Source organism: Orbicella faveolata, unplaced genomic scaffold, assembly GCF_042242905.1.
Source record: "Orbicella faveolata isolate gen_17 unplaced genomic scaffold, um_ofav_v1 contig_34, whole genome shotgun sequence".
Lineage (NCBI taxonomy): Eukaryota > Metazoa > Cnidaria > Anthozoa > Scleractinia > Merulinidae > Orbicella > Orbicella faveolata.
In genome coordinates, this window is record NW_028301563.1 from 6,233,257 (window position 1) to 6,254,520 (window position 21,264).

The 21,264-nt window shown below is 39.6% G+C and overlaps 2 protein-coding genes across 2 annotated transcripts; both read left to right on the forward strand.

Moving 5' to 3' along the window:
* The first annotated feature begins 9 nt into the window (after positions 1 to 9).
* Positions 10 to 17,585, forward strand: LOC110055746 (trafficking protein particle complex subunit 9-like). Its single transcript, XM_089298969.1, has 22 exons — positions 10 to 680; positions 1,774 to 2,146; positions 2,486 to 2,554; positions 2,644 to 2,715; positions 4,221 to 4,349; positions 4,960 to 5,029; positions 5,498 to 5,591; positions 7,067 to 7,249; positions 7,835 to 7,974; positions 8,603 to 8,688; positions 9,376 to 9,502; positions 10,547 to 10,766; positions 10,963 to 11,048; positions 11,293 to 11,596; positions 12,123 to 12,223; positions 13,010 to 13,064; positions 13,365 to 13,422; positions 13,563 to 13,637; positions 14,269 to 14,362; positions 15,445 to 15,549; positions 15,774 to 15,898; positions 16,144 to 17,585. The coding sequence occupies exons 1-22, from the start codon at positions 103 to 105 to the stop codon at positions 16,396 to 16,398; spliced, it is 3,399 nt and encodes a 1,132-aa protein (XP_089155095.1). The 5' UTR covers positions 10 to 102; the 3' UTR covers positions 16,399 to 17,585.
* Positions 17,586 to 17,673: 88 nt separating this feature from the next.
* On the forward strand, positions 17,674 to 21,086 carry LOC110055720 (transcription factor Jun-like). Its single transcript, XM_020762116.2, has one exon. The coding sequence runs from the start codon at positions 18,340 to 18,342 to the stop codon at positions 19,351 to 19,353; it is 1,014 nt and encodes a 337-aa protein (XP_020617775.2). The 5' UTR covers positions 17,674 to 18,339; the 3' UTR covers positions 19,354 to 21,086.
* The last annotated feature ends 178 nt before the right edge of the window (positions 21,087 to 21,264 follow it).

Consider the following 21,264-nt stretch of genomic DNA (forward strand, 5'->3'; position numbering starts at 1 on the left):
AATCGAGACTTGTAATTAATTGCGCATTCGCAATATGGCGGACACTGAAGAAACGAAATCACCACTCTCCGGCTTCCAATATGCAGCCCTTTTGTCTTTAGTATGCTGAGAGTAGACTTTGGTCAAAGTCTTTTGGACCATTGTGGGGTCTTAATTCTTGTGCAACCCGTGGGATACATCGGCGATAAGAGATTCAAGGCTATTTACGACGAAATTTCCACGTATCGTAGGGCACAGGTTCCCAACACGACTAGGACACTTAATTTGCGATACTCCAAAAGGGTCACTCCACAGTTTATCGAGTGGGGCAACTTTCATTTCCATAAACGGGTGTTAGGACTCATTTGCGTGGGAAGATGTTCAGAGATCTCCGAAGTGGAAAAGTTAGAAAAATCGATTAACGAAATCAAGAATCCTTTTAGTGCTATTCTTCTCAACACAAGATGTTTCGTGTTTGGCTGCAAATCCAACGACGAAGCAAAGATCAGGAAAGATTTTGCCCTCATCAGAGGCGAAGATCATTCCGAGGATCTTCAAAGTAATTTGGCGGAGTTTGTAGCTACTCTGTTCAATGTATTGGAATCTAAGAGATTTAGTAAATTGTCAGAAAAGATTGACAAGATAACGTTGATTCAAGCCCCTGTTGAGCATGAAGTGTTTGGAAGTGAAAATGACAACAGGTGAATATCAATACTTATTGATCAATCAATTGACTGACTGACTGACCAACTGACTGACTGTCTGTCTGTCTGTGTGCCTTTCTGTCTGTCTGTCTCTCCAACTGACTAACTGATTTTTGGATTGGTTGATTGCTTGCTTGCTTGCTTGCTTACTTGCTTGCTTGCTTCATTCATTGATTGATTGATTGTCAAGTGATTCACCACTCAATATTGATTGATTGATTGACTGATTGATTGATTGATTGATTGATTGATTGATTGATTGACTGATTGATTGATTGATTGATTGTTTGATTGTTAAGTGATTCACCACTGAAGATTGATTTTAAATAGAATGATCAATCAATTGCTTGTGAATTGATTCTTCAATCAACCAATTAATCAATCAGCCCATCAATAGCTGTTACTACAGCTATCAGCAGTTTGACATACAAAGGAAACAAAACAGGTCAATTCTGTTTATAGGTCATTTTACAGTTGTGTGCTTAGTTGCCTGGCCACTGAATGCAAGTGAGGCTAGAGGTGACCTTGCTCTGATACAGACCTCTCTGCTTTTCTCATTTAACTGACAACTAGTTAGTATAAGAACAACTTAATTTACACTACAAAAGCAGTGAGGTCTGTGTCAAAACAAGGTCACCTGTGCCTTGCTGCCATTCAAAGGCCAGGTCACTGAACAGACAACTGTAAAATGGTCTATTGGACCGTTTGCCTTATTTTTATGCTTAAGCTTATATGAAAAAAAGGTAAGTTTTTCCAGTTGCTCAAAGGCAAAAAATTAGTAGCCTGTGGCACCTAACAACTTCTAGAGCACAGCCCTGCATCTCACCAAACTAGTAGTCAGAATTGTGTAAAGTCAAATGAAAACATGCTTGCCTAGCAGAACTCAGACAGTGATATAGTACCACTCAAGTTAGTTATCAGTTCATTCTCATCTTGCAAGACTTTCATCTCGAGAGACGATTCACTCATCTCCCTCGAAGCTTTATAAACTATAAGTATGGCTGCTTGAACCTCTCTCGTGAAATGGGATTCTGATTTTAAGAGAAACGAGACAATTAGTGCTGTAAAATATTGTTTTATCTCCTTTCAGGGCAAGCAAAAGAAGAAGTATTGGACGCTCTAAAAAATACACTGGAGACTTGTGTATGTTAGCAGGTGTGCCTCAAGATGCTCTTAGTCAATATCTCATAGCTGGAGAGTATCTGAGGGCTGCTAGTGATGTGCTGTGGCTTGCCGGAGCTCTTGAGGGCCAGTGTGCAGCGTCTTTAGTTCTAAGCAGAAATGAGAAAGTAACAGACAGAAATTCATTGATTCTGCCCACGAAATGTGCAGTGAACTCTGTGAACTTAGCAATTAATGGTTTAGGAAGTGACGTTGATGAAACAAAGTTTAGAAATCCACAGCCACTTTGTGAAGAAGAGATTGTAGAGAGACTGTCTGAAGCTTTGAAGCTCTACAACAGAGTAAGTACCAGTTTCTTGCTCAACAACCAAGTAAGTTCATATTTATATGGAAGACATGTATGGCAGTATGTCTTGTGTGATCACGCAGGAGAGAGTACATGCACATGTAGTCTTAAGAAAACTTTTGTCCGTGACTAGCATGCCAATAAACTGAGCGTATTGTTTCTTGTGGTTTTGAATTTTTGCACTCAAGTAACCAATCCATGTTAGTAGTCAGATTTCTATAGAGTTTTGAGGGTGGTAAAGGGAATTTTCATGACTCGTGAATGGCCTTATTTTTTCACACAATTTTTCAATTTCACACAACATAATGTTTCTTATATTTATTTGCTTTTGTAGGTCAAAGGAGCCGCTGTCATAGAAACTGAGGCTAATCTTAAATTCACCAGACTTTTAATTACTTATCAGGTATTAAATATGTTCCATATCATTTCACTGTGAGTCATGTATCAGTTGCATTCTTTCAGTGAACTCTGTTGCACTTTCTTTGTTTACAGAGATGTATTGAAGCAAGTATAGCACTGCAGAATTCTCTGTCAGTAAATGTCTCACTAACGGAACAAGAAAAGGTAAAATCTTTTATATTTATTTATTATATAGACTCAAGTGTTTTACTGGAAAACGCACCACTCATAAATTCATTTGAAACCACAAGCGGGACTCAGATGGCGTATTTTCCACATCCTCGCTAGTGAAGATATCGATAACTTCACTGAAATAATGTTTGACTCTTAAACTGTACTTAAATTTGTTGCTGTGTGATTGAAACATCCTTGGAACTTCCTTGAAATTCTTCCGCAATCTTCTGTTATCTTTGGAAATCTTCTGTAATCTTCGTACATTTTTAGAAAATGTTCAGAAATGCTGGTGAGGTCTTTGGACACTCAGGTTGAACACTCAAAAAGATAATCCATGTCTACATGCACCCATGTATTATCCTCTGTGCACTGTATACTGTACCATGGTGCAACGTACATGTAGTTAACAGATCAAGTGGTACAGACTCCCAGCAATTTATATTGCATGACGCATTGCAACTCACCCGGGGTGGAATGCTAGTGCATTGCCAGTCTTTGAACACCCCCCCCCCCCCCCGGGCCCCCTCCATCATCATCATCTTTATTTAAAAACACGGTAAATACATCAGGCATTAACAATTTAATATAAAAGCTACAACTTATTACAAAAGACCATGTGTACAGATTAATCTTCTGTAATTTAAAATATTGCTAACTATTAAAGAAAAGTAAACTAAATTAAAGCCTGTTTTACATGAATGCCATGTCGGAGTTAATTAACAATCGTTGGAAACTAGTCAGAGATGTTGCTTGCCTAGCAGCTGAGAGTAGACTGTTCCAGAGGACTGCACCACTATAGCCAAAGCTATTTTTGTAATGGTTAGTACATGGCAAGGGAATAGCAAGCTTATTATTAGAATCGCACAAATTATAAGAAGTAATCACATCACCCTGCTGAATGAATTTCAAAGACAAGTAATTGGGTGTGAGGCCATTTAAGGACCTATAGACCATCTCAGCCTTCAGTTTTTGACGTCGAGTTTCTACGTTGTCCCAGCCTAATTCTTTAAATATTTGGTTGGCGTCACCATCATAACTAGAATGAGTAAGGACAGCACGATTTTGAAGTCTCTGTAATTTGTCGTATAATATTTTGGCACAATTACCCCAAACCACTACAACAGTCAAAGTGCGATTGAACTAACCTGTGATAGATATTATGTAGAGTTGCAGGAGGAACACAGTGACTGACACTGTGCCACCCATGTAATACTCCTCTGAGTCAATAAAAGCACTTTAATTTGTCCAACTGTATAACAGACTGTTTTCGATATTAACATTAAAATTCAGCAAGGCCTAGAGGACACAAACAAAGGAAATTGAATGAGCATGTTTATTCATTTCTCTTCTTTGTGTCCTCCAGACCTCACCATGAGCTGAATGTTAACATATCAGAAGTGGCCTACACATGTACATGATCTATATAATACGCTGTAGTATTGTTTTTACATCAACAACATATTTACTTAATGTCATTTTATGTTATCTCACTTTAGATTCAGCGATTTAGCACTGCAGCTGTCTTATATGACGAACTGGGATTCAAAAGAAAGGCAGGGTTTTTCACCAGAGTGGCCGCCGTGCAGTGTATTTCACAGCAATTACCACATCCACTTTGGCTTTTGGTAAAGTTAACCGCAATAAATTCTTGAATGTGAATTTTTCGGAAATATTCAATAGGGCTGTATACTTGAACTAGACAGTGCAGCATGCTTGTGACACAGATTGTTCCATCTAAATCAGACAGTGATCGTTAATTAAAAGCTTAATCTTAAACTGAGATTTTGGCTGGACCGTGGGACTGTCTAAAACACGGGAAAGGGGAAGGGATTTCTTGGGGTTTATATGTACAGTAGCTTGCACCCCTCCTCTAGCTTTCAAAAGACATGTTAAGGTACAGGCATACATGTATATCAAAATAGTTGTACCAGAAAATACCTACACGATGTCCCTCCAGGGAAGGACTTTTGATTTGAACAAATCCCCACCCCACAGGAAATTCCAGTTTCAACATAGGTACCTTCCTTTAAAACTTTGCTTTCAAAACCCTGGACTCACTGTTGGAATTTCCTGCATTCGTGCTTGGGGTAAATATGGTTAATTATTTTCAGAACCACATTCAGCTAGTAGTTTATCATAATGTAACTTCTGCTCTAAATTCTTCATCTTTCCACTCAGGATGTAGTATGGGTCGGTCATTTGAGTATGTCATAATGTTGTTTTCTCTTTGTACAGTCTTATAAATTCCTTATGAGTGCACTTGATGGCTACAGGATACATCTTGACCAAAAAGATGTTCCCCAAGGTACATTGTCATGACTAAAAAGCATACATCCTGTGGTTTGAATCTACATTATGTTTGAACTATAAAACCATGAACCCCAGATCAGGAACTGTACTAGAAAACAAACTTGTGTTAAAATTTTCGTGAATTAAAAGCAAATTTAAACTACAACACCAGCACAGGGCTTAATTTTACAAAAGCTGTCTAACACTAACCCAGGATTAAAAGTTAACTGAAGTATTAATTTTGCTGTATGAAAATGCTTTTCACTGCTAATGTTATGTGTATGTTATGTTATCATGTAGTTTGAGATTATCCCAACTCAAGATCAAACAATATAAACTGACAAACTTGCCGAACTGAGCAATGCAAACGTTTATAATTGAAAGTCTGCTTACTATGCATACAGTTAGTTACAGCTTTATTGAATGTTATGTTATTTTGAAAAATTTAAGTTTAACAAAGGAATTGATAATATGTTGTTTACAGATCTTCCGAATGGTTGGCCTGCTCTTCAAATAAGACTTCTAAATGAACTTATATACACTGCACGTCGCTTAGGAGATCCTTCATTGGCAGTCAGGTATGATCTTCATGTGTTACTGCTATTGCAAGGGCAACCTATATGAAAAATTAGACTACCTTGAAGTCTAGCACTGTGGAATTTTAACTTAAATTGTGTGACATGATCAGTTTTTCCGAGTCCTGGATAAAGTGGTGATTATTATACTGTGAAAAGGTACAGAAAAATGTGATGCTTCAATCTGGGTCATGTAGCAGGAAGCAATTACACTTGAGAAGTCTTGAAACTTGTAGAAACACTGAGTATGGAGAATTAACAAACTGACGTCAGTTTTTCATGCATCTGTCCTGTTATTGATCATGAATTTCATCATAACATTGTCAAAGTAGCTGCGGATCCATGAGGGGATAGCCAAGTGGAGCCGCAGACTACTTTGACAATGTATCTATCTATCTATCTATCTCAATAACAGGGCAGACGCATGAAAAACCGACGTCAATTTGTTTTTTACGATAACAAATTGTCAAATTGTCCACTCTCACTTGTTGACGCATCCCATAACTTATAAATTCATGTGTCTGTCCACATATTGACAATGAAAATTAGCCAATGATCGTGCGAGAATTTCAGCAGTTATCGTAAAATGAATCACTGTTGATGGTTAAGTTCAGGAGGTGCACACAGTGGTTAGCACATGTAGCTACATACATGTTCATTTATCCTGAAAGAGTTTACATCACACATACAGTGTATAACAACCTATTTAGTCACCCAGGAGGAGAGAGCTCTGCACAGGAAATTAGTACAAAGACTCTAGAACAGTCTTTTAGCCAGATGGGTGTCCAGGCGTCCTGTGGACAGCCATTTTCTATAGAAAATTACTTATTTTTCATATGTTGCCTTATAAATTGCTCATTTGGGCAGGTCCTATAGCACATTTTGGATGGCCACTTTTCAAATTCTGGCTAAAAGCCTGCTCTAGAATAAGGCCACCACATTTCCATATATCTGTCACGAGGCTGAGTGACCTTCTGAAAGAGGTTATACTTTCTGTTCTCTGTCTCCATTTCCTGCAGTTTCCTCAGTAGTCTGCCTGTCCAACGTATTTTTGTGTACATATTTTTGTGTCTTAGAACTTTTCCTTACTCTTGTTTTCTATTCTATGTGCCGGATTGATTTTGCAGTAGCCCTTTGATGTTTGATGTTAATTGACACTGTATTTAAACAGCTTTTTTCATTGTTTTGTTTTTATATATTTTGGATGGACTAACACTTATGGTTCTAAAGTTCCTTTCTAGTTCTTCCCAGCTGCTTTCCTTCTGTTTATTTTATGATACATTTAATTTATTGCTCGTATGTTTTCTTATGGCATATAATTTGTGTAGTGAAATGGATTGAATTAAATTAATAATATTCTTGCTAAGTGTGCCTTCCCACCTGTACATTAAGCAACACCAGGTCTTTTTTCATATTAATTTACATGTGCTAGCTGTCTTAAAAAATTTCATGTTTTTTTTTTCCTTGTCTTTCTTCAGGCATGTAATATTTCTACTACAAACCATGCATGATCACTTGAGTGACGATGAGAAGAAAGAGCTGTGTGCATTATTGGAAAGTTCTGCCAAACAGTGCACAGGGTCACCCAAGGAAACAGACAACAACAGGATGGACGTGCTGGACATGCCTATGATACCCCTTGCTAGAATGCCTCTTGTGAGGTACATAGTGTTAGGGATCTTTTTCATATTTGTTTAGTGTTTTTTTTTTTTATCTTTTAGATATTAGCTGGTCACTCTTTCACATTTTTTCTACTTTGTACATGTGCAGACTGAAAAGTTGTGCAAGAAAGTCATAAAAGATTGTCTGTGTTTGAATGTTAAATGTTGAATGTTAATAGTGGTTGATGCACTTCTAAAGCTACAGCTGCCCATTTCTCAGGCATGCCACTTGAACTGAAAGAAAAAAATACTTCAAATAAAAATTCCAACTGGTGGGAGGCCAGCCAGTTGGCTATTTACAAGCATGACCGAGGAGTTGAACTAGGGTCTAAGTTGAGAAACAACTCCTGTTACTGAAGTGGTCAGAGTGGGCCTTGAACCCATGACCTTGGAATTTTCAAGGCTGGCGCTCTAACCAGTTGATCATGCTTCCTCCCACTTGTTTGTATTCTAATGGGTTAGATTCACACTTGCAAACTATCAAGCTCTCCCAACACCTTCTAAACTGTGTTTGCGTGGGGTTATGAAAAGAACACACGCATGTGTTTTCTATTTGTTAAAAGATTATTATTTTCTTTGTCATAGATCATTCAAGGTCCATCCACTAGCTTCTCATCTGAAGCCCGTTGGAAAGAAGTCTTTGGCAGCATCAGACACAGCATCTACAGGACCATTCATATTTTCATCGCTCAGACGGAATGCAAAGGAAGTAAAGAAAACTAAAAGTAAGACAAGAAGGTGTTAGTCTTGCTAGTCAGTGTAGAACACAGACTGCAGACTGCAGACGGCAGACTACAGATTACAGACGGCAGACTGCAGATTGCAGACTGCAGCCTGCAGCCTGCAGACTGGGGGGAAATGTAGACTGAGGGTAACATGCAGACTACAGATGTATACAGACTTTTTAAGTATACCTCATGTTATTTTCATTATCGGGCTAATCAGAGTGGACATCTGCACTTTGGTTATGCTGAATATCACTTCGGTTTATCTAAATATCACTCATGTTAGCCTAAATAACGCTCCCATTAGCCTGTTACGGTTACTGTTAGCTCTCAATGATGGAAACGGTAACATGATTCAGTTAAAAAGTCTGCAGTCTGCAGTATTTTTCTTGTATGTAAGTCACAAAAATGTGAATTTAAGTAATGTTTGAAGGGTTCACAAATTCAGCTCTGCAAATACTTTTGTCACAAGCAAACTGCAGAAAAACATCCGAGGTCTTAAATACAATGTAAGTAATGAGCTCTAGCTATACTTGTTATACGTTGAGTGTTTATTTGTTTGTCTGTTTGTTTGTTCACATTTGTTGCTTCAAGCTGCAAAATCAAACTATTAATATTTTTTGTGCAGATATAACATGGGTTTGTGGAGACCTTGGGCAGGTCTCATTGGATGTTTATAATCCCATGCCATTTGAACTCAAAGTCTCTAAAATGGTAAGAGCTGGCTACTGGTTTTACACACAGATATTGTTGCAACAGCCTTTGTTCTTCTTTTTTGTATTTTGCATTAATTACTGTTTTTACCTCGGTAGCTATCTTCCAGATCTAAATTTAAATCTAAATATTATTACGTCGGCAACATCCAGAGGACATCACGCCAACTCTGAAACTTTAAAATGATAATAAAAACCAAAACTACATATAAAACTACTAAAAATTGCAATTAAAAATAACCTAACAAAGTTTAATCAAAAAAAAAAAAAGAGAGAGAGATTGAATGGTAACAGTTTCTCTCGGGAGTTTGTTCCATTTAGCTATTGTCCTTGGAAAGAAAGAAAATCTAAAATATCCTTGTGTCCTCTCAGTACAATGAACTTAAAGTCATGGCTTCCCCGCGTTCTCCCTTCGTTATTTGGGATCAAACGACCCTCCCATTTCCCGTCTAAGAAACCATGGCACATCTTATACAGAACGGACAGCCTTGTGTGTTTTCCCAATGTTTCAAGTTTATTCAACTGTAAAGCAAAATAGAGTTGAAAAAGTTCATTTTTAAGTTTCAGTGTTTTTAAACAGAGCCAAGCATCAGTCTATCGCATGACAAATACGCTACAAGTTGCTACTTGTACATAAGCTTTTTCTTGGCTAATCCGTTTACATGTCATTGATCCACTTTTCTCGCAGATTCTTTGTGTCGAGGGCGTTGAATTTGAGCCTTTCCCGACAGGTCTGTCTCTTCCTCCAAAGGCAGGTCCTCATACAGTCATTCTACTGGGAATTCCCCACTCTGTAGGGCAGCTGAGAATTACTGGTTAGTGTTAAATTAGCCTGCGAACAGGCTCCCGGCGAGCTCCCATCGCTTCGCTCTTCGAATTCTTCAGTTTCGCGCTCGTCCGCTCGCTTCGCTTGCCGTATGTTTTTTCCGTCCACGCCGGGAGCCTATTTACAGGCTAATGTTACCTCAACTTACATGTACAGCAGAAGTAATGAGGTACAGGACTGAGTGACGGGTTGACACTTGTCTTATTACTATTAATAGTAACTTGACCACTTGTCTTGGCGAGAAATTTGCCCACTGGTATAAATTATTTGAGACAACAAAGTATTTTATGCAAGTGAATATATGAAAGATCATATATTTGAGCTGCGGAGACAGATATCAAGATATGATTGATTATCTTAGTTATACACACAACTTAAACAGCTGTGAAATTAAAGCCTGCAAAAAATTCAGGCTTCAACGGGATTCGAACCCATGACCTCTGCGATACCGGTGCAGTGCTTTACGATGCTCTACCAACTGAGCTATCAAGCCAACTGGGAGCTTGTTACGTTGTGAGTTCGTAATATACCTGTAGATGGTGAAGAATACAAGTGAATGTATGAAAAATCATCTGTTTATCTTTCCTTGGGCAGGCGAACATGCCATCAGCACTGAGCTAAGTTAAGTTAACTCAGATTCGCACACAGCTAGTAAAGCTAACGTCTTCCTCGGGGCTAAGTAACTGAGTGCTAACATTCGAAATGACAGCTTCACAAACTCCGTACGGTGGTTAACTTCAAGTGGATAAATAAAGTCTTCGGCAAACTTCGGAAATTTTTCGAAAATGTTCGGATAAGTTCGTGTGACCTTCAAATTTTTTCTAGACTCTTCGGAAATCTCTGGAAAGGCTAAGTGAGTCAGTTGCCCGCCAACGCAGTCCAACATTTTCTTTAGAAACTAACACACACGTACTAATTTGAACAATTTCAGTTCTATATTGCTCTTTTCTACAAGAACACAGTACATGTATGAATGTATACTGAGAATCAAGTCTTATTGCTCCCTTATTAATTGAGTTATTTTCACGGGCAGGTTACACAGTGACTGTGTTTGGAGTAGAAAGCAACTGCAAGCTTACACAAGAAAACCTGGAGAATAAAGAGGACTTTCCGGTGATTGTGGATGTGGTCCCTTCAATGCCCCTCCTCCAGGTGTCCACGTCTCTGCCTAAGGTCCGTTCTCAGCCTCCAGATCCCGACACCCCTCGATCTGCGCCCCTGGTCACGGCCGTCACGCTTTATGCTGGTCAGAGGTAAGAACATACTTACAGCATAGTGAGCTGTAGTGAGAAGACAGCGCGGGTTTTGTTCTGTATTGTTGACAATGACTTTTCCTTTTAACTCGATTAATATTTATTTAACTGAGTTCCAGATGCTGAGCAACGTGTTTTCTTGATGTTTCAAGATTGTTTCATGTATTTTTTTTTTCCGTTTTCTTCTTCAAAACAGCAAGAAAGGAAAGATTACCCTGGAGAACATTAGCAAGTTGCCGGTTGACAATCTCAATATCTCTGTCAGCAGTAAGGATGGGGAGGGTAAGTCGTCTTTTTGCTGTAGAGATAAGGATGGGGACAGTGAGTAGTTTTTTTACCATTCAAAACTAGTAAGAGTGGAGAGGGTAAATCATCATTTTACAATACTGTTAACGATGGGAGGATAATTCATTTTTGCTATTCAAGATTGGCACGGGTATGTCATCTTGATGAAAATGAATGTAAATATGCTGAGTACTGAAAAGATGTGTTCCAATTCGAGTTTAGTTTCTATTCTTCTTCCAAGGAGCCGAAGAACTCTTCAGTTTTGACGAAGAAGAAATCAAATCCAAACTACCAGTCCTTCCCGGTGACTCCACCGAAATCACGGTCACAATAACGGGCACACATCACTTCCCACAAGGCACCGAGAGCAGCGAGAATCTCAGTTACGACCCCGAGGCACCCTGGGGTTTGACTGGTGCGATTCAACTCCGCTACTCAACAGGAGAGTCCAGTAGCCACACGTGTCGGAAAGCCACCATGTCTATTGACGTCACAGTCGTCCCTAGCTTGCTCTGTGAAAACTTTCAGATCATTGAACTTCCTAGGTGGGCTCAGTTTCTTTGTCAAAGTAGGTGTAAGCTCGTCTGAAAATTAGGGATTTTCTATATTCGGTGCTCTGTAACAAATTAAGAACCTAGTTTGACCGTTTCTTTAATTCTAATTCTCTTTTTCCACGCAAGCTCTGACTGTCCGTATTTGGACAACTACAGTAGACTACTTTGAAAGACTGAAAAACGGAACTTCTTCCGTCACAGTATCTCTTCGTTCCTCAAATTTCGACTGGTGCAATTTTTCGCCACATTAAACTATTGAATTGCACATTATTTAAGATCGAAAACAGAAAAATGAACTTGCCATACTGTATCATTCTTGGTTTTGTAATCGCGCGCAAAAACAAATATTTGTAACGCAAGCGACAGCAATCTAATTTGACACAACGTTACGTGACCCACATAAAGGATTTTTTCCGTTACTAAGTTATCACGCAACGTTCTTTAGTCAGCTCAGTGTTACCTGAATCAAGTAACGGCTATCCAGAAGACTAACAGCAACCGTTTTCGTTGTTCGCAGTGACAGATCACATTGTTTACTGATGTTCGATGCCGTAAACAAGACGTCGAATGACATGGAGTTCTCGTCCTCTGTGCTGAATGGGAATCAAGCAAATTGTGGTAAGAATTTGAAGTAAAAGTTCATGGAATTGTCCACTTCCCTTACCACTCGAGTTGGCGATACAGCTACTAAAGGCAGACTATGTATATTTCAACTTTACTATGTAAACTACAGTCATGCAGCAAGTGTCGTTTTTGTAAATCTTCACTGAAGCAGTCGGGAAATTTCCGATTGATATTATCCAATGAAAAACAAGCAAAGCAGGACTATCGAGTACTCCGAACATTGTCACGCCAGTATGACGCATCGAAATATGTGATGTTTCTAAGGCCCTGTCCACATGTATCCGGATATCCTTGAATCCACAACTTTTTCTTTCCGGATTCAAAAATTTCCCCGTTCACACGTAGCGTATTCAAATCGAATTCGCCTGTCCACACGTATCCGATGGTATCCGGTTTCACTCTAGAGAAACTGGGCCTACACGTTGTGCCGCCATATTGGTTTATTGTTCGGTAAGAGACTGGACACAATTTTGCTACATCATCGGATTTGAAATTATCCGGATTCACAGTCCACACGTTATCGGATTCGTTGCGGATTTATTTTTTTCCACTCTGGAGAGAGGATTCAAAAATGTCCGGATTCGCTGCCGAATTCGCCTGATGCGTGTGGACGGAAGCCGTATCCCGAAAGAAAAAGTTGCGGATTCAAAAATATCCGGATACATGTGGACGGGGCCTAAGCAACCACGGAGGCGAAAACGAGAGTTTGCTTTTAACAGGTTTTTCTTATTCCTCAGACTTATGTCTTGCTAATTATTGTTTTGTTATTCCTCCGCACAGATGATGAGGTGTTCACGGATGCGGTTATGAACATCCAAGGAAATGACAAGAATAGGTAAAAAATATCATCTCAGACTTCGTAATGTGATTTCGCAAATGTTGTCTTATTTTGGTTTTTACTACTGTGAACTTAAACTATTTTATTTTAATAGAAATAAGTGTGAGTGATTGAACATATGGGTAAATCAAGTTGCTCATTTACGATTAAGGAAGTGAATAACAGAGATTTCCAACTGGTCTGCCATGGAAGAACAAAACTGTACTTGTTTGTTAGTTTTGTTTTTTGGTCCTTCTTCTAAAACAGTTTTCTTTACTTATTGCTGTGGCTTTCTCTTTTTTTTCTTTTTTGCTCTAGGGTAACAATAAATTTGCCAAGATTTGCTTTGCCAGTCTCCGACAAACCTAGTCAGCAGGTAAGGATTTGGTGCAAACGAAGAAGTTTGGTTTGTAGTCTCCCTGTACGCGCTATGATTGACATTTTTGTTTCAATTGTTTTTGTTTTGTTTTGTTTTGTTTTTTGTTTTTGTTTTTTATGTCGTTGTCGTTGTTTTAGGTTCATAGCGACTCCCAGAGAAGAGCTGAATACAAGAAATTCGTGTGTGACGTGGTTAAACTTCAATGGAATCTTGTATCCTTTTCCTGGAAATGATAATTCTGCGACAGTGTCACGTGGGAATTAGGCCCGTGGGGTTTCAAATCAATTCTGAGCTGAGGAAACCAAACGTGGAAATAATAAGAAAAAGAAGTTGACATCGGAAGTTGACATGTAAAAGTCACTACAACATGTACGATTAAGGTAACTGCTGACCGTTTCCGTGTGCTTATATATTCCGCTTAGGGAATTTCTCGCACGTTAAAGATAAAGATTGAGCTTTAGATTAAGGTAGATTGAGGCCGCCTAGTCAGGTAAGGCAAGTCTCCTGTGTAGAAGGTTAAAGGGTAGCTTATGCAGGTCAGCCTATATCTAAGAAACAGATCGCCAATTGTTTTATTAAACATGGGTTATTGACCAATCTTGTTCGGTTGCGATGGCTGGATATTAGCCTCGTTCTTTCCTTGAGATGCAGATAGCTCATCTTGCCCGTTGGGGTAGCCAATCACAGCGCAATATTTGGTCCATCTGACCCGCGCGGGGAGCCAGCCATAAGATAACAGAAATTAACGCCGGTCTTTCTGAACCCATCTACACTTCCAGCAGCCGCTTTTTCAGTACTTTTTTCTGTTGTTGTTGTTGTTGTTGGACCTAAACTTTCTCACAGCCAGCTTGCCAAGCTTCAGGCTTTGCTTATGTGGACAACTTGAAGCTTGACGTAGACATGATGAGGGTTTTAAAGCAGGATCCCATCACTTTTGGTGCGTATTGAGATAACATCTTACACGTGACTGTATTGAACCACCAGAAAACCGAGCTTTCACAGCGGATACACAAAACTAGCATACCCTGACGCTGTAAGGAGCTGTCTGGGTCTGTCTACATCTGCTTATATTGCTGAAGCTTATGCATCCGCGCTTGTTGAAGCCAGCGTCGTAGGAGCTCAGTCACGGCATTTGGAGTTATTTTGGCCACGTCCAAAGTTACATTTAAATTGAAGGAAACCTGAAAGTAGTAGTTTACTAAGATAGAAAAACGTCAAAGAGACAATAATAAACCATGAAGGAACAGCGGTGGAGAAGGATGGAGAAGATTACAAGCGACGACCTTGGAAAATATAGGCCAAGTTTTCAAGATGTACAAACCGTGACGTGGGCTGGGTTTTGACTCCTTGCTCTTTCGTTTCACACCTCGCTACAGTACTTATCTCAATTTCCCTAATCTGCAAACAATAAACAATCTTGCTTTGTGTGGAGAACTTAAACTAACAGCTAATTTACTCCATGGACTGATTTGTAGAATCTGTTTCAGTGTGACAGGTTATTACAACTGAATCGGGCCAATTTTTACACGTGCGTTCACTTTTTATCAAATTTAAGCTCTGGTGTGCAAACTGGGCCTAAGACGGTACATTTCCATTTTGAAATTTCACACGCATGCGTAGTAGTTAAATCATGCCACAAGTGTTAGACTTAGTAAAAGATATCGGTATAAATATTCTAAGAAACTAAATCGAACGTCGGCTTCCCTTCGCTGAAGGTCAAGCGCATTTAAATCTATTCTAACAATCGAAAGGTTGTTGCGTTGGGTTGCTATATAACGACATGACCTTTGAAAGGCAGTCTCCTCTTTTTCAATTATGACTGTAAGGTAGATTGATCTTGGCCGCCTTTAAAACTGAGCGAAAATCTGTTCACTGCAAGCAGCCCCTACATGCAATTACAAACCAAGAAAAAACGAGCGAGAATTAAAAAAATCACTCCACGCTCAACGATTTACGAGTCGAAGCAGAGCTTTCGCTAAATCTAAACAATCTGATGTGATCTAAACTTTTCGTTAAAAGGTATCAAGATTAACGGCGAGGAATACAACAACACTGCTTCGAGCTTGGTCACGATTTCACTCTGCACAATTGTGGATGTCAATATTGAAGTATCTAATCAAAGTGGTGAGTTGTGATGTGGCAAACTGAGTGTAGTAAGAGGGGAAGAAGGGTGAGAGAGTTAATCCCCCCTAAAAATCTTTGACAATACTAAGTAACTGGTAATCCTCGAACGCAAAACTTTGTGAAATATCTAGGAATTTTAATCGACAAGAATATTTCCTGGAAGTATCACATTAATTACATCTCATCAAGTAGTGAATCAAACCCTTGTTGTGTTTCGTTACCAGATGAACCTCATGGTCCCTTGTTATTGACTGTTGAACCGTACCAGGACCAGGCCTCTGGGTCCCCAGTGACCGAGCTGGATGGAAAAGTGACCTGGGTTGGAACGCTGCAACTCGACACACCTGAGGTACAGTTTTTATGTGCGTTCCTTGGTGTACCGCTGGAGTAAACATGGCAGCCGGAAATGTCGTTCACAAAAACGTTAAGAAGTTAAGAGAAACTGGTTTCGAAACGTCTTAGCAAAGAGATGCAACAAAACAATTTATCAAAATAGACATTTTTACCATGTAGCTAATGTTTTTCAGTTTTCGAATTTGATGGTATGACGTAGAAAGACCAATAGTTTCTTTTATTTCCCTTCCTTCTCTCTAGTTATCACCCGGGAAGTCGTTCTACCACTCTTGTTCTCTGGTATTTTTGTATGCTGGACAATTTATGATATCCATTTCTTGTGCGGAGTCTGGCTCGGAAGAAAGTGTAACTTCTAACGAAGACGCTGCATCGGGGTCAACAGGAAGAACGCAAAGTTTAGAAAGTACAAGGACAAATTCAAAGGGAGATGATCCCGGCAATTGCGTGAAGAGATCATGGACGTACTCGCCGCCGATCATTATTAATGTGGTTTAATCACATCCAAGTCACATTGGATTAACTCAGTGGTTTACTGGAGATAGTTCTTCTCGCGATGTTCTGGGTCAATGTACGCGAATTGTTCACAAAGGAAACCCTTTAAAATGTTTGCGAGGTTATTTCCATGGTAGCATTTTGATAGACAAGTATTCCAATAAGACGACCGCTTCTTGGGAAGTGCGTTGGCTCGCTGATGGGCAAGGCGTTAGAAGCGAGTGTATCGATCAGTATGTTATCTCTCTTTACCATGCCGTAACGATTTCAAGTGGAAAGTTAGTGAGAAAGAGGACGTGATCATCGTTAGTGATTCAGGGGAAGTTATACAGTGTCGTCAAGCACGCTTACCCAAACGAGCCGTCTGCTTTTAGCCTCAATATTTTTGGAAAGGTACGGGGATTGTCGAAACGTTCAAAATGTCTCAAAGAATGTCCGCATTTGGAGTCGAAGTAAATATAAATTTGGCTTGTGTGCATGGCGAGTTTTGCCTCGGTGGCTCAAAACCTCACATCTTAACGACAGCACATTAAAGTCAACGTATACTTTGTGATACTTTCAACAACTTGGACCATGTGGACGAATAAAGTGCTTTTAGCAACCTACAGAGAGCTGCTTTAGAATATGGCGGTACTTGTTGTTAAGAATCTTCTGAGACAGGACTGGAGCGCGAACAATTAAGTCCGGGAAATAATCGATGTCTTCGGTTAATATTCGTTACCCATGTAGTGCCTTATCAAGAGAATATGATAATCTCTCGGCCTAATATAACTTTCCGATTCTCAAAATCCAATCAAAAACAACACGAGCTCTCCGAGAGTTGTGACGTGAGCATGTCGTCATTAGCATTCGTCGTGTCTCTTAGCAACAACTTTGCCATAAATCACTGGTGGATGAATCCTCTGAAAATAGCTCTCTACAAGCAAACAGAATTCCACCAGGGAGAAACGCACTGCTTCAATCACCTGAAATAGGGAAACGCTTGCATTCTAACGAAAGACTAACTTTAAGGGTGATATATGTTGTAAAAATATTACAAAATTGAGTTAGGAATTGTTTTATACGAAACTTCAAATGAAGATTATAAGCGACATGTAAAAACAAATCAAAACTTTACTGAAATGAGTTTTGTTTTGAAGTAATTAGATCGAAAATGAACTAATAAAATGAATTTGTTGACAATTTTGTTATTTATGTTTGAACAGAGTTTTTCCAATTCTTAACCGTTACCACAACGGAGAAAAGAGCTGGTTACTTTAATCCGGTAACGCTAAAAGATCGGCCGTTATATATATATTTAGTCTTCTCGAAACAGAAATATATGAATCACTATTATTTCTTTTTATTCTGTTTCTTCTCAGCGCAGGGCGTCAAATTAATTTTACCATAAACACCAGGTTTTTCATTGTTTGCTTGTCGCAAGTTTATCTTTCGCTACACGGATACGACACATGAAATACGAGTTTTATTGCCCGGGCTAATACCCACATCGCGTTTTCTCCCAGGTTAGTTGACTTTTTCGCAGGTGCCCGCAGGTGGGTAACTTTGAGCACTCTGTATGTTAGTTTGTGATTATTGACCGGGTCCGTGATAACAAGACTACGTTGTATCTTAAAAACGCGAATAAAACGCTAAATTTTCACTTTCAAGGAAAAGAAATCACGAAAATGGGCTTGCTGTGGTGTAGTTGTTTTCCTTGGGAAGAAAATTGGCGGGAAGTCCACACCGCGGCAACCGTTTTAGCAACCGTTAAGCACGGAGTATTTTTGGCGCGAAAACTTCGCGGGCCAATGAGCGGCTTGCCAGGTGACGTAATGTTTTGGTTCGAAGGGTGACTTAATTCCAGAAAAATTATATGATGGTCGTCATAGCGGCTTCAGTGGGACGAGTTACGTTTATTTCAGATTATCTAAGACATAAAGACACGGCCAAAGAATTTCCAGAATGGGCGAGCACGTTTTAGGAAGCTGTGAGAACATGGATGTACTGTTTTATGACCAAACATCGGTACCAGTGAACAATTTCTCGCGCTATGACAAGAACGCGTTGAGGTTAAATCTCGAGGGACACCATCCCTCTGTTGTACAAGAATATAGGGGCAATGGAAAACTTGGGATTTACGAGAACTCACCAGAGTTGACCCTGTTTAAAATGGTTTCTCCCGAGCTGGAAAAATTTATTGCAAGCAATACTGGCCTCACGCCGAAAGGAAATCCCGGAGGTATCAATTCGCCGGAATTCACTTTATTTAACCTGATTTCGCCCGAGTTTGAAAAAATTCTCGCGAGTGTTCAGAATCCCAAATCACCCACGCAGGCGAAAGGTTTGCGCGAGGGAAATAACAGCGTCAAACAACAACACGAGGCTTATGTTCAAGGCTTTGCGGAAGCTCTTCAGCAAATACACGATCGCCAACAACCCGGCGATCATCTTCACAAACAGAATACAGTACCCGTTGGTTCAGGTACCAACAACAGCTGGGGAGAGCTGCCGGAAAACACACCGAACAACTTTCACAGCCAGGTACACGAGACCTCTTACGAGATAAATAATCCCCCGTTTGCGGGGGTAACAACTTATGACCATCATGAACTTAATCCCGCGGCATACGGCGGCGCCGTCGTGGAAACAGAGAATTTTGAGTACGCTGATGAAACGTTAAAATCGCAAGCCGGGAGTGTGCTCCCACTACCCCCGATCGATTTAGAACTTCAGGAGATTGTGAAACGTGAGAGAAAGAAACAGAAAAATCGGGTGGCGGCTTCAAAGTGCAGGAAAAAGAAACTTGAGAGAGAAGCACAGCTCGAAGTCAGGGTACAACAGTTAAAAGATAAAAATATTGAACTAAACGCGGTAGCGAACGCGCTCCGGCAACAAGTAAGTGAATTGAAGCAACGAGTTCTAGAACATGTGGCCTACGGCTGTCAGCTCCCTTCCATTGCATCCGCGGCTTTCTAGAATCTACGTTTAAAAATTCCTTGTTCATATACTCTTTGAAATATATTTTCTTACTCTTTCTTTAACGTAGAATTTGGAATATCATGAAACGGTTTACAGGGCTTCGTTGAAAATTCCAGAAATTTACCCAATTCTTGCAATTTCGTGTTTGTGATTGTACCTGCTTAACATCCCGCCAACAGGTGGCACAACTGTGTTCTGAAGAGCCGGGTCAACAAACAAAAATCAGAGATGAAAAGTGCTTTTTGCCTTTCCACGCTGCGGTCCCATCACAAATACGGAATGCGCCGAAAACATTCTCTCAGAATTCGCTTGGAATTCGGAAGGCCGGGAGTGGTCGCATTTGAGACGAAACTCTAAACACGTTATTTGCCATTTTTCGCTTCCATTAAGAGGCTCTGGAGGTTTTGCCCTTGATTAAGCCGTAACAGGTGGATTTCATGGTCGAAGGCGAGGTGAAAGTGGTAAATTAACTGAAATTTCACGCATTTTGAGAGTACATTACACTAAGAGAGTGTTAGTTATCGCAGATTATCCAAATTACTTGGATGAAGCCCACATTCTTTAAATAACTCTTTAAAAGAGTCAAACAAGTGTTTTATTTTTATAAATTTCTATAGAACCACACCTTCGAGTTATCAAATCTTATCTTTGATTCATCAGTGACAGATGATTAATGTAGTGCGTGTTATAAAATCACTGATACATTCTGATGAAAAAAAAAATATATCACTTCTTTCACGGAAATCGTTGGTTATGTTCATAGTAGCCTGCGGTAAATTTCTAAGAAAATAAAAACACAAATGTATGGGCTACGCCTGTCAGGTAACTGTATAAAACCAAGAAAAGCTGAAGGAGAAGAGAGTTAATCGTTCATTTAAGCCATATTCCTAAGGAAAGCCCTCTCAAGTTATTTCTACATCACCCATGGACCAATATGTGGGATTTGTTCCGGCTCTTTCTCTCCATCCTCTCTTTTTATAAAACTAGATCGAAAGTAGGTTACCTACGGAGGTTTATTGTTGACTGTCGAAAACATTTAATGGCTTGCTGCTACCGAGGTCGGTCAACCTGTTCTCGCTTACATCTTCCCGTTCGTTCATTTCATCACATCGGAATGACGAGATACGAATTTTGCAGTTGTTGTTGTGTTTTTCTTTCTCTCCACTCTCCGTCCCCCCAGCAATGTTGTTTTGTGTTTGCGAGATAACTCACTGTCTAGTTTTATTTGACGATAGAAAAAGCGGGTTAGACAGGGGTTTCGTATATGTCGTTTCAAGATCAAATCAACGGCGTTTCTTACAATCCGAATTCCTTCATGGAACACTAGTTAACATTGTAATTTTCAGTGTAGTTTCTTTCGTAAGTTATGATGCAGATCTGCGACAGTCATTAGAAAACGACTATATCTGCAAGTTGATAGGTTGACAGTTTAAAGCAATGTAAATATCATCATCGTCATTATCAATTCGATGAAACAGGTGGCGTCACGGTAAGAGATTGCGCGACTGAGTTTGCTGTTTTTCACCAATGGCTACTCCTCATGGCGTTACTTCAGTTGTCACGCAAAGCGTTGCGTGACGATCCAGTAACGACAAAGCTGTGCATGGTTTCCAACTATTAAAGCGCTAATGTAAATACAACGTAGCAGAGAAGAACTTGTGAATGTTCCTCAGGCAAACTAGCTGGCCCTGGCTTGCTGTTATACAAAATAAAATCAACTCTTTGACTAATGGTTTTTGATTAACTGTCTTAACTATCTACAGGAACAAGTTTTCTGCTGTATAGACAGAAGCGATTTAGCAATCTTCAGCAACTACTCTTTTCGATTTACAAGTAATTCTCGGTTTCGCTTCCTTATAAAAAATTAAGACAACAACTTTTTTCGTAATTACTGAACATGTACACAAA